The sequence below is a fragment of the Procambarus clarkii genome, chromosome 78, assembly GCF_040958095.1.
Source record: "Procambarus clarkii isolate CNS0578487 chromosome 78, FALCON_Pclarkii_2.0, whole genome shotgun sequence".
Classification (NCBI taxonomy): domain Eukaryota; kingdom Metazoa; phylum Arthropoda; class Malacostraca; order Decapoda; family Cambaridae; genus Procambarus; species Procambarus clarkii.
The window spans coordinates 19808702-19821493 of record NC_091227.1 but is presented as its reverse complement, the minus strand read 5'-3'; the positions used below and the strand labels follow the sequence as shown (position 1 = coordinate 19821493).

The 12792-nt window shown below is 43.7% G+C and overlaps 1 protein-coding gene and 1 long non-coding RNA gene across 3 annotated transcripts in view; one reads left to right on the top strand and one right to left on the bottom strand.

Annotated features, from left to right (window-relative positions):
• LOC123746035 (uncharacterized) overlaps positions 1 to 12792 on the top strand; it is a 136009-nt gene that overhangs the window by 25590 nt on the left and 97627 nt on the right. The window lies entirely within an intron of this gene.
• LOC123746037 (uncharacterized) lies at positions 4145 to 8074 on the bottom strand. Its single transcript, XM_045727204.2, has 2 exons — positions 7956 to 8074; positions 4145 to 6151 (listed from the first exon to the last, which is right to left on the bottom strand). The coding sequence occupies exons 1-2, from the start codon at positions 7974 to 7976 to the stop codon at positions 4493 to 4495; spliced, it is 1680 nt and encodes a 559-aa protein (XP_045583160.1). The 5' UTR covers positions 7977 to 8074; the 3' UTR covers positions 4145 to 4492.

Here is a 12792-nt window from a genome sequence, read left to right as displayed (position 1 = left end):
TGAAACGCAAGTGTAGTCCCACACCAACTGTTTACCATTCTTCTAAGGGTTCACCGTGATCTCGTCTGGGCGACCAACAGGCTAGTCAGAGTTGCGGGGCATTAGGTAACGAGGTTTTCTCTCTGCTGGACAACTGGCTATGGTAAGGCTCCTCTTAATGTCATTTACCTCGCTGTGTCTTGCATGCCATTCTGTGCTTTGGCAGAACAGGTCATGCCGTCCGTACCTGTCGGCCACTGCCTCGCTGCAAATACATCTATATTCCATGTGGATTGGGGCAGCGAGTCTGAGAGCCACAACAAGTCGGAGGGCCTGCGGTGTGAGAAGCATGGTTGCTGACATTGGGGTTGCTAATAGGAAGTCACCTGCATGGGGAGCTGCTACAGCTCTCAGTCGGCCAGTGTCATGTGGTGTTGTTGCAGCTTCTAGACAGGTTGCTGCTGCTTGGTCTACAATGGGGCTATCCCAGCTGGATTGGTTGTGAGCATCAGAAGGTGGTGGTTGGAGTGCTGGTCTTGCAAGAGAGACCCATTTGATGGTGTAGTCTGTAAAGCTGGGTTCTTGTACCCCTGTCTGTTGACCTAGGTAATTAGGTAGAATTTCCTTCACCAGGTTGTCATATACTACTGAAGAGGACAGGAACGCTGGTACAGCAATTTGTGTTGCTGTGGGAACGATGAGGCTCTTATAGGAAGTCTTAGAGGAAGGGAGGCTTGTTTCCATTGTGAGTCGCTGAGAGAAAGATTAAGTTTTTTTTTCTAATATTGATTTCAGCAAGCTGTCATACTCTTCTAATTTAGTATTATTGAACGATGGCGCACATCTAAGAAAGTAGGTCAGCCTGGGGAGGGACAAGCATCTGGTGATGAGGTAAAGTGCATCATGAGCATCGATGTCTTCAATCCTCTCATCCATCCTCTTCAGATCAGCGATCTTTTTACCAAGGACCTCGTCGATGGCCTGCCCTCCAAGAGGAGCTCCTAGGCGTGTGCTGGCCTCAGGGTTGGTTATATGGATATCAGGCAAAACACCCTTTATTCACTCTATTATGTGCTGGTTGGTGGAGGTTATTTTGCACTTAAAAGAGTTCAGGGTGAAGCCTAGACTTGCCCCCTTGCTCCTAAATTATGTCCTCCAGGAGGGAGTTTTTTTCTACCCCAGACGTGGCCACACATTTACAATGCTAACCAGCATATGTACATTTTCTTCTGTCCTTCATGGACAGGGTTAGAGATGTGTTAAACATATAGTTCAGGGGTTTATTGAACAATCAACCACAGAAGGTGATTCGGTGCTTTTAAAATGCTAAGCTAACCTACATACGTAAATACATAGATACACAGATTTACGTATGCCAGGACGGAGTCAGGGTAGCCGGATATATATATATATATATATATATATATATATATATATATATATATATATATATATATATATATATATATATATATATATATATATCTCATACCTAGTAGCCAGAACGCACTTCTCGGCCTACTATGCAAGGCCCGATTTGCCTAATAGGCCGAGTGATTTTCTTTATTTTCAATAAATTGTTTGCAATTGCTTTTTTAATTATTATCATTATATTATATCAAGAACATAAATTGTTGACTTAGTTATGTTAGTTTAGGTTAGGTTTAGATAGGGTAGGTTAGGTTAGGTAGGGTTGGTTAGGTTCGGTCATATATCTATGTTAGTTTTAACTCAAATTAAAAAATAATGAACTCATACATAATGAAATGGTTAGATTTATCATTTCCTAAGAAAAAATAAGGAAAAATATATAAATTCATGAAACTTGGCTTTTTAGGCAAATCCAGCCTTGCATAGTAGGCCAAATAGTGCATTCTGGCTACTAGGTACAACATATATATATATATATATATATATATATATATATATATATATATATATATGTCGTACCTAGTAGCCAGAACTCACTTCTCAGCCTACTATTCAAGGCCCGATTTGCCTAATAAGCCAAGTTTTCATGAATTAATGTTTTTTCGTCTACCTAACCTACCTAACCTAACCTAACCTAGCTTTTTTGGCTACCTAACCTAACCTTACCTATAAATATAGGTTAGGTTAGGTTAGGAAGGGTTGGTTAGGTTCGGTCATATATCTACGTTAATTTTTACTCCAATAAAAGAAAATTGACCTCATACATAGAGAAAAGGGTTGCTTTATCATTTCATAAGAAAAAAATTATAGTAAATATATTAATTCATGAAAACTTGGCTTATTAGGCAAATCGGGCCTTGAATAGTAGGCTGAGAAGTGAGTTCTGGCTATTAGGTACGACATATATATATATATATATATATATATGTCGTACCTAATAGCCAGAACGCACTTCTCAGCCTACTATTCAAGGCCCGATTTGCCTAATAAGCCAAGTTTTCATGAATTAATGTTTTTTCGTCTACCTAACCTACCTAACCTAACCTAACCTAGCTTTTTTGGGCTACCTAACCTACCCTTACCTATAAATATAGGTTAGATTAGGTTAGGTAGGGTTGGTTAGGTTCGGTCATATATCTACGTTAATTTTAACTCCAATAAAAAAAAATTGACCTCATACATAGAGAAAAGGGTTGCTTTATCATTTCATAAGAAAAAAATTATAGTAAATATATTAATTCAGGAAAACTTGGCTTATTAGGCAAATCGGGCCTTGAATAGTAGGCTGAAAAGTGAGTTCTGGCTACTAGGTACGACATATATATATATATATATATATATATTTTTTTTTTTTTTTAACTAAAAATAAAAACGGGAGGGAGTACCACCTCTGGCTGAAAAAAGGGGACCCTTAGCCTCGGAGGAAACCACACATATCGCACTAGAGGGAATGTTTAGGTCCCCTCAAACACAGTTTCTGTGTGCTTTTCTCCTACCACCCCCTTCATTTTTTTTTTGCTTTATTGTGAATTTAAAAGTTACAAGATATACATTGGTTGATACAAAAAATGCCTAGAGGTTATGGATCTCTTGAAGCTCCTCCGCTTCTGGACAGGAACCGAGGATGCAGCAGGCATTCCCCCTCTGGATCGCCACACTGAGGCGCTGAAACAAAAAACTGGAAGCCCTTGGGTCTCTGGTTACGTCAATGAGCTTGGAGCCCAATTCCTTGAGAAATCCCAAGGCACTCTTGCCCCAGGGGCCATGCGTCTCAGACGCTATGGGAACAAAGAGGTATTGACCTTCCAATCGCCTGTACTTGAGTGATTTTTCTGTTTCCCTGTGGTTGGCCGCCCCACCTGCTTGATCAGCACCGAAGTGTACATAGGTGTCAGCCAGGGTGGATACACATGTGTAGTCTCACACCAACAATTTGCCCGCTTTCCAAGGGTATATAGTGATACCATCAGGGCGAAGTGCGGGGTCATTCGGGTGGTGGGCCCCTAGGATGCGAGGTTCTCTCTCCGCTGGGCACCGAGCTGAGACGAGGCTTCTCATGATGATGTCATTGACCTTGTTGTGTCTTGCATGCCAGCCCCTTGTGCTTCCGCAATGCAACCCATTATATATATATATATATATATATATATATATATATATATATATATATATATATATATATATATATATATATATATATAAACTGAAAACTCTACACCCCAGAAGTGACTCGAACTGCCAGCCAGGAGCACTATGCAGCTGGTGTACAGGAGGCCTTAACCATTCGACCATCAGTGACCGTACAAAAAGAGGTGATAGCCGAGGCTATTTGAACCACCTCCCCGACGACAGTTTGATGGTAATCTTGGGCATGGTTGTTTTATCAAATCACCTCTTTTTTGTGGGGCCACGTGAGCAACACAAACGCGAAGTTTTCAGTTGCATAGTGCTCCTGGCAGTACGGGTTCGAGTCACTTCTAGGGTGTGGAGTTTTCAGTTGAATATATGTCTGGCGACCATTCAGGCTTGTTCGCATACATATATATATATATATATATATATATATATATATATATATATATATATATATATATATATATATATATATATAATATATATATATATATATATATATATATATATATATATATATATATATATATATATATATATACATATATATAATATAATGTATGTGTGTGAAGGGTATTTAAAAAGGTTAAATGCAAACATATTAAACTTCAAAACTTTATTGCAACTCTGAAAAAAAACAAGGGCTAAACATGAATATGTTAGTTTGTTTTATATGTTTATAGATAGTTGCTTACACGACATAAACAATGCTTGTGTTGAGTTTCCAATACATTGGTGTGTGTGCTTTTTTTCATGGCAGATGTTCTTCTTCCTGAGTGTAGCTGCCAGGTCTGTGTACCCATCACCGTAGCTAGATATAGAGGCCCATGTCTCGTGTGAACGAACACAGATGTGAACGTTCGAAAATGTATGAAAACGTGAGTGTAAATTCGTCTCTTACTAAATACAGTGACTTATACAACTATAATGGGAATCTTCAAAGTTTGTTCTAATTGTCGAAAGTCAAAACATAGCCATACTTGTCTGCATTGTCTGTAGCATCGTATTGACGGAGCTTGAAGCCTGGGAACACTTCGTGTGTGGATGATGGCGTGAAGGTGCTCCTCAGTGGTGACCTCGATGCTGACGGGAAGCCGGTAGATGCTCTAAATGATGTCGAAGGCTGAGAGCCTGGTTGACGTGCTGATGGGGTAGAATAACTCAGAACACCGAGAGTAGATGCACTTTGGGTAGATGAGGCTGATGATCCTGAAGCAGATGTGGCAAAAGAAGTTGAAGCAGCGCGAGATGGAGGAGGACCACGAGAAGTTGAAACTTCCTCAGTTTCGAAGCCGATGCCTTCACCGGCCCGGAATCGGTAAGTGCGGCGTGTGCCGTCATCATCCACCACTGTGTAGGTGCCCTGGACATTGCCGTCGGCGTCAGCGCTCTCCGAGCGTGAGTACTGTTCGGAATCGAAGGCAAAGTTATAAGAGGCATCAGATTTGGAGTCAGCCAAGGGGTCGATGAAAGGAACCTCTCGAACCGGAACGATCCTGCCAGTAGGCTGACCTGAAGGTGCTCCAGGCACCTCGGGTCCTACAGGAATGTGAGCTCCATCGGCGATAAATCCTGTAGCAGATCCTGCCTCATACTTAATAGCTCTTTTTTGTCCATCGTCATCTGCTACGAACTCAAATTTTCCTGCTACTTTGTTATCTCTATCACCAGATTCAGCGCGTGAGTGACTGGAGGTATCGTAGGCAAAGTTGTAACTACCATCAGGCGAGAGTTGGCTGCGAGTATTGGCAGGTTCGAATGGGCGAGTACGAGTTGACGGAGAAAGTCGTGAAGATGGGGAGCTGTACGGAGTTTGTTTGGTTGTGAAAGTTGGCCGACGAGAGGCAGAGAAAGTAGGAGTGCCAGATGCAGAAGAGGTACGTGATGCCGCTGTACCAGAGGTAAAAGTTCCAGCACCAAATGTTGAAGATCCACTGTATCCTCTTTGGGAAGTTCTTGACAATGAAGCTCCGGCAGTGCGTAAACTGGGAGAACCAAACTGCCCAGCGGAGGAAAGCCTTGTTGCTGCTGGAGTAGATCCAGGAGCTGCAGGTTCTTGAGGAAGATCGTCGCCCTCGACAACGAAACCAATACCTCGACCGGCAGTGTATGAGTAGGTTCGTGTTCGACCTTCCTCATCTGTGTAGCTGTAAGAGCCTCGCACATTACCATCTGAGTCACTTTGCTCTGTTCGTGCAAGTCCGTCTTCTGAGAAACGGAATTTGTACGACGCGTCGGTGTTTGTGTCTGCGAGAGGGTCAACGAAAGGTGGTCGTGCGCGAGCCGCGGCGTGGGCAGCATCGAAGTCAGGGTGCGGAACAGGAAGATGGGCACCGCTGGGGCGGAAACCTCCCACACCGGCCTCGTACTGGAGACGGACATTATTGCCCTCGGGATCCCTGTAACCGAATTCTCCGTCTTGTTTACCGGCGTACTTGAGCTTCGTACTCTCGAAGGCTCCCTCGCCGGTATCATATCCGTACTTGTATGTTCCATCATTATGTAGAACGTAGTACTGAGACCGTCTTCCTGTGCCCACTTGAGGAATTTTGTAGGCACTTTCGTCTGGCGAACTCAGCGCGCTAACCGCTAATGCGGACAACAGCGCCTGCAAGAAGAAAAATAGTATTAGCGACCAGTTCAACCATAGGCACACAGTTTTGACTCAACATTGCAGTAGTAACTACTAACAATTGGCTTAAAATAACTAACTTGGAGTCACTCATCTTCTTAAACGGATAACTTGCATAACTATTTGGTCTAACGTAGCAAAATGGACTGTTGCAGACAACAATGTTCACGTTCTGTACTTTTTTTTTGTACAGGGCATGAAATACAAAGTCCAAAACCAAACTTAAAAATTCCTAGGCCTAATATAGCACATATATGTACTATATTAGGTCAAGGATAGCATATATTAAGCCAAGGTTTGCTTGGACATGATGGGTTTTGGTTCTTCACTTACATTTCCATTTCCTAGGTATGCCATTCGAGCTAAATCAGTGATTCAAAAGGAGAACTTTGGGGGGGGGGCAACAGTCCATTTTTGCACGTTTGATCAAATAGTTACTATAAATAGTATCATTTTAGGGGGATGGGCTGAACTATGTGAGAGATAATATTTATATAAATGTCCTTGAGCCCATACTTATTATTTATACATGTATCAGAGATTCATACAAGTGGGAGAACACTATAATGCACTCGGGGTTACGGTATGATGAGAGTATGGTGCGTGCTGGAGCAAAGGTGTGCCTAATTTATTTATGTATGATGCGTATGGTGTCGCGCCTGTGTATTGTGTGTTGATTGTGATGTTTGTTCTGGCGACGATGTGGTGTGTATAGTGTGGCGACGGTGTGTATAGTGTGGTGACGGTGTGTATAGTGTGGCGACGGTGTGTGTGGTGTGGCGACGGTGTGTATAGTGTGGTGACGGTGTGTATAGTGTGGCGACGGTGTGTATAGTGTGGTGACGGTGTGTATAGTGTGGCGACGGTGTGTGTGGTGTGGTGACGGTGTATGGTGTGGCGACGGCGTGTATGGTGTGGTGACTGTGTGTGTTCACCTAGTTGTGCTTGCGGGGGTTGAGCTCTGCTCTTTCGGCTCGCCTCTCAACTGTCAATCAACTGTTACTAACCACTAACTAATTTTTGTTCACACACACACACACACACACACACACACACACACACACACACACACACACACACACACACACACACACACACGGGACCAAAGAGCCAAAGCTCAACCCCCGCAAGCACAATTACACACACACACACGCACGGGACCAAAGAGCCAAAGCTCAACCCCCGCAAGCACAATTAGGTGAGTACACAGTAGCAGGTAACAGCTTTCTAACTCTCAGGTACCTATTTATTGCTAGGTAACAGGTGCATTTCACCTGCAACAGGTAGCAGGTGAAATAAACTTTGCCCATTGTTCCTCGCCGGCGCCGGGAATCGAACCCGGGCCACAGGATTACGAGTACCGCGCGCTGTCCACTCAGCTACCAGTGCCCCCCCCCATCCCCCAGCGGTAGCTGGCGGTGTATAGTGTGGCTACGGTGTGTATGGTGCTTAGTGATGGTTGAATGTTACACAAGTATATTATTTAGGAACAGTCACACCATACTGCAGCGTGGGAAATGATCACATCCTCCACACACAGCCTCAACGCTGCACGCTACACTATACAAAACACACTGAAGCACTTGGATCTGGCGAGTGTATTAGGTGGATAATGTCCTGTGTGTTGAGGGACCACCTCCAGTGTCCACTTGCGAGGTACACATCGTGTCCAGCGAGGCCGTTGTGGTGCTCCTGAAGGCTCCTCAGTGTCAAGGGTGTGGCAGATCTGCTGTGTGTTTCACGCGAATGTCGGTAATGGGGGTAAAGAGTGTATTCCTACCAAGCTAGTCCAGGAGGCCATGACTCTGGGGGTGTGGGGGTTGAGGGCGGCGGGGCGGTGCTGACGGAGTGGTGGCCGCCGTGGGTGTGCAGCCCAGGCCCTCCTGCTGGTCTTCTTATACCTCCGCTATATCCCCCCCCCCCCTCCTCGCCCTCCCTCCCCGCCCACCTCCCTACCCCCGTGACATTTTCGTAGACTCCCGAAACCGTTGTGGGAGCCGCCCCCATCCCTTGCCTCGCTTGTGCAGCTGCTGCGTGACCATGACCCCTGGACAGTGTCCAGCACCCTCTGGAAGCATCCCTCGCTGGCTGGAACATCACTGGATCGCTCGAGTATTTCTCGTCTTTGAAGGCTTGCTGGAAACATTGAAGTGAAGACTCGACAACTGAAGTGTTCCTGAACCTTGAAGTCCTGGAGGGCCAGGTCCCAACTTGTACAGTAAAATAGTGGAGTCAATGATAATGTTAGGAAATGCGAAATAGAAGCATTGAAGAGTAGAAATGCCATAAGCACAATCAGAAAATACTGTGAATCAGAGGTTCACGGCTGTTCCATACCCTCTCAGCACGAATAAGACAAAATTAGACAAGTTCCTACGAGAAGTGTCGGACGAACCGTGTTATAGTGGATATGCTGACCTGCGGGCCTCTTGAAGCAACAGCCTGTTGGACCAAGTTATCACAAGTCAAGCCTGGCTCTAGGCCGGGCTCGGGGAGGAGAACTTCCAGATCATACTTCAGGTTTGATACAGGTGATACTGTCAGTGACGTCATGGATGTTAGTGGACAATACTTTCTGGGTATGAATGCTGTTGCTTATTTACACATCAAACACAAATTTGAAACACAGAAAATGTTGAGAAATGTTAAGTTTGCTGTTTATGTTCGTGTTATTGCCCTTTCGGCTGCCACTGATACATGGTACTAGAAAAATACATTTAATATGAAACTTTAATATATTCTATAAGCGACAAGGGAATGCCATAGCGAGTCTCATATGGACTAAAGAGGTATCGTGTTTCGCACCTGTGGGAGACTTGTGGTCGTTATAACAGGAGTAGTTGAGCATGTTGTCATGTGGTCTAATACCTGGTTAATGTGACCTTCTGGCCAAGGACTCTGTTGGACTGAACACTCTGAGACTCTGAGTCGTCTGCCGGGTGCGTGGATCTGATCATGGCGAGGTGTGCCTCTGGCGTGTTGTTGGTGAGCTACCTGGGTGCTCACCAGGGGTACACTGTGTGTGTGTGTGTGTGTGTGTGTGTGTGTGTGTGTGTGTGTGTGTGTGTGTGTACTCCATATTTGTGCTTTTGGGGGGTTGTCTCTTTTGGGCCTTGTCTCTTTGGTCCCGCCTCTCAACTGTCAATCAACTGGTGTACAGATTCCCGAGCCTGCTATCATATCTGGCTCTATCATATCTACATTTGAAACTGTGTATGGAGTCAGCCTCCACCACATCACTGCCTAATGCATTCCATTTACTAACTACTCTGACACTGAAAAAATTCTTTCGAATGTCTTTGTGGCTCATTTGGGTACTAAGTTTCTACCTGTGTCCCCTTGTTCGTGTTCCACCCGTGCTGAAAAGTTTGTCTTTGTCCACACTGTCAATTCCCCTGAGAATGTTGTTGTTGTTTCAGATTTAGCTACTCAGAACGAAGTGTCCATGTAGCACGGGCTATGGTGAGCCCGTAACCCCCCCCCCCTGAGAATTTTGTAGGTGGTTATCATGTCTCCCCTTACTTTCTGTTTTCCAGGGACGTGAGGTTCACCGTGTGTGTTTGGGTGCGTTTGCACGCGTACGAATTCGTGTAATTATGTGTGTAAAAATACGTACATTCCTCGTTATGATCTCTGGCCATACGCACGACCTTCCTACAGAAGCTTGCAGCCGTTGGTCAAAAAACTATTCCGGAAGTCATGCGCCGTCAGCGCCCGGGTCAATAGGTCACAGGGCCCGGTGCAGCGCTGGCGGGGCTCGGGGAGAATCTTTAACAAAGGGTTTCGCTGTGTAGTGAACATGGGAGACATCTCCCGTCACGCAGGGTGCAGTCGCACCTCCACAGATCTCCAGTATCATCTATTGATACTGGTAATGGCTCAAAAGGGTCTCCACTTACGGGCTATTCATGCCCGTGCCACCTTTTGGGTGGCTTAATCTTCATCAATCAATCTGTATAGTAAAACAAGGATGGACGGAAAGCCTTGTATGGTTCACCATATGTTTTCCCATAGTCGGGAACAGGCCAATTGCAGATGTCCTTCCACGAGATGCAAGCCACAATAGTTGACTAGCTCTCAGGTATCTATTCACTGTTAAATGAACAAAGGTATCAGGTGACAGGAAAGATGCAAAATCGCCTCCATCCAACCTCGGTATCAAACCAGAGATCCTCTGTTGTGAAATTTAGTTGTTGTTCCTGGGATATTGTTGCCCTCAGGCTGCTCAAAGGCAGTCCAAGTTGGTAATCAATTCCCTCTTTACGAGAAAAAGTCTTGGCCAACTCATCAGTTCTATCATGCATTCGGAGACTAATATGGGAAAGAATCCACAGGAGACAAACTCTGACTCCATCATTGATTATTTCAGATATAGTGAAATAATGATGGAGTCAGAGTTTGTCTCCTGTGGATTCCTTCCCATATTGGTCTCCGAATGCATGATAGAACACACAGGATGGCCACGCACCACGCAAGGATCACTACTACAGTCTGGAATTGTCTCACTTTTTCCAGAAGACCCGGGCCGTGAGCGGGGCGGGGTAGTAGGCTATACGCGGGTCTGTTTTGTTTATCACCACAACCGCATTGGAACACGTGTATCTTGTTTATTTTTATATCGGCAAATAACGAAGTGAATACCAAGGTATTGATTACATTCTTTTCTAGCCAACTGTGTCTTTGTCATGCTTAATTATGATTGCAAATCAAATTTAATTTTTCGAATGGAAAACAAATTGGGGAGATTTCACAATCACACACACTCCTAAATAAAGAGGCATTTACAACACTGTACCCCGCTTACGTGAGAGCTTGTTTAAAGTAAAGTACAAGGAAACTAAAAAAGGTTCAGAGATTTTCAACGAGTCTCGTTCCGGAATTACGAGGAAGAGGGTAAGAAGAAACACTGAAAGAACTAGACCTGACAACACTGGAAAGGAGGAGAAGGAAAGGAAAGAGAAGACTTAAGAGACCTTTAAAACACTTAAGGGAATTGGTAAAGTGTAAAAAAAAAAAGATATGCTAGAAATGAATTCAAATAGAACGAGACGGCATGAATCGAAGCCTGAGACTCAGACGAGTTAAATGAGAGCCATTAAAATGTTGTACCTTAGTGTAAGGGAAGTGGGAAAATGGAATGAACTAAGGGCAGGACTTGCAGAAGCGAACTACATTCATAATTTCAAGAGGAACATGCCAAATATTTAGACAATGTTGACACTGCAGGACCAATTCAAGGCAACTATCTTCCCATTAATTTACAAATTCACCACGTTTAACTTTACTGAACAAATCTTGTTTCACCGAATACAGTTTGCCTTCCTCAACCTCAGCGTCTTCAATCTTCTTACGTTCCTCTACTGCCTTCATCACTTTAAAATTTCTTCTCTTTCAACGGGTCGTACCTCTCCATTGTATTACTATTTGTTTTCAAGTAGTCTCTACACACTTTCTTTGTATGTCCTTTCTTGATACAATAGTTACATACAAAATCCTTAAATCTGCATTTTATACTGCTGTGCTTATAACCACAATGTTTACTTGGTGTCTGGTCCTTTACGACCCTAATCTCTGGTCTCTTCCTCACAAAGGCTCTTTCCAGATTCAAAATCCTCTTCAACGCTGTCCATGATGACATAGATTGTGAATCAGAATTTTGAATCACCAGGTTAGGGAAAAAATATGTAATTTTCTGCTATGAACAACTGGTCCGTCAGCCGGAAGTCAAACTGTTTTCCAAAGTTGCACTTGTTAGCCGACACTTTTAAATATAAAAATCCGCATATAACTCGTGTAAAATTTCCTGCTGCCTTTTCGTCCTCTTCTGAAAATTCATCAAATTCTTGTGATATGACGGTTTCACTACATAATGACATTTAAGCAGAGTCATCAAGACGTTTGGGCATGTTTCCTGACACTCGGTACATCTGTTCACCTACTAACAGAGGAACCTAGAGTTAGTCATCTATTGTGGGTGGCATTCTGGGTAAGGTCAATTGCTGGCCAAGACTGTGAACAGCCTGTATTAGGCTTCCCGGCACCGAGAATGGGAACAATTTAATGAACGTTATATCCTAGCGCCAGATGAGCGTAAGTTAGCCAGAGGGATTTGTCAAGGATCATTATTATTGATTATTATTATTATTATTATTTAAGACTATTACTATTATATAGTACTACGTCAGATTGCATAAGCAAGCCTTAGTGTCTAGAGTTTTCTCTTCCATCACATTTTTTTTTTTCCAAATTTCTAGAAACCGGAAATATGTCAACAATTTAATACACTTTCATGTAAAAGTTGTTATTTACAAGAAACATTGAAACGGTCTTGAAGTTGTTCACCCAGAGTGTCGAAACAGCTCTGCACATTTGTCTGGCAAGGACCTTGAACACTACAGATACTTCCAACAGAAATCCCTGAAAATTACAGCCTTATCTTATCCCTAAATTCCTTAACAGTGCTTTGTCTCTCGACGTAGACAACGTATTATAAATGTCCCCACAAAAACGTGTCCTGTGGTGCCAGATTTGTATACAGAGGAGCCGGTCTCCGGACACTTTGAAGCTCCCGGATGTATGTGAATATATATGCTCCATCACCCTTAACTTGGAGGGAC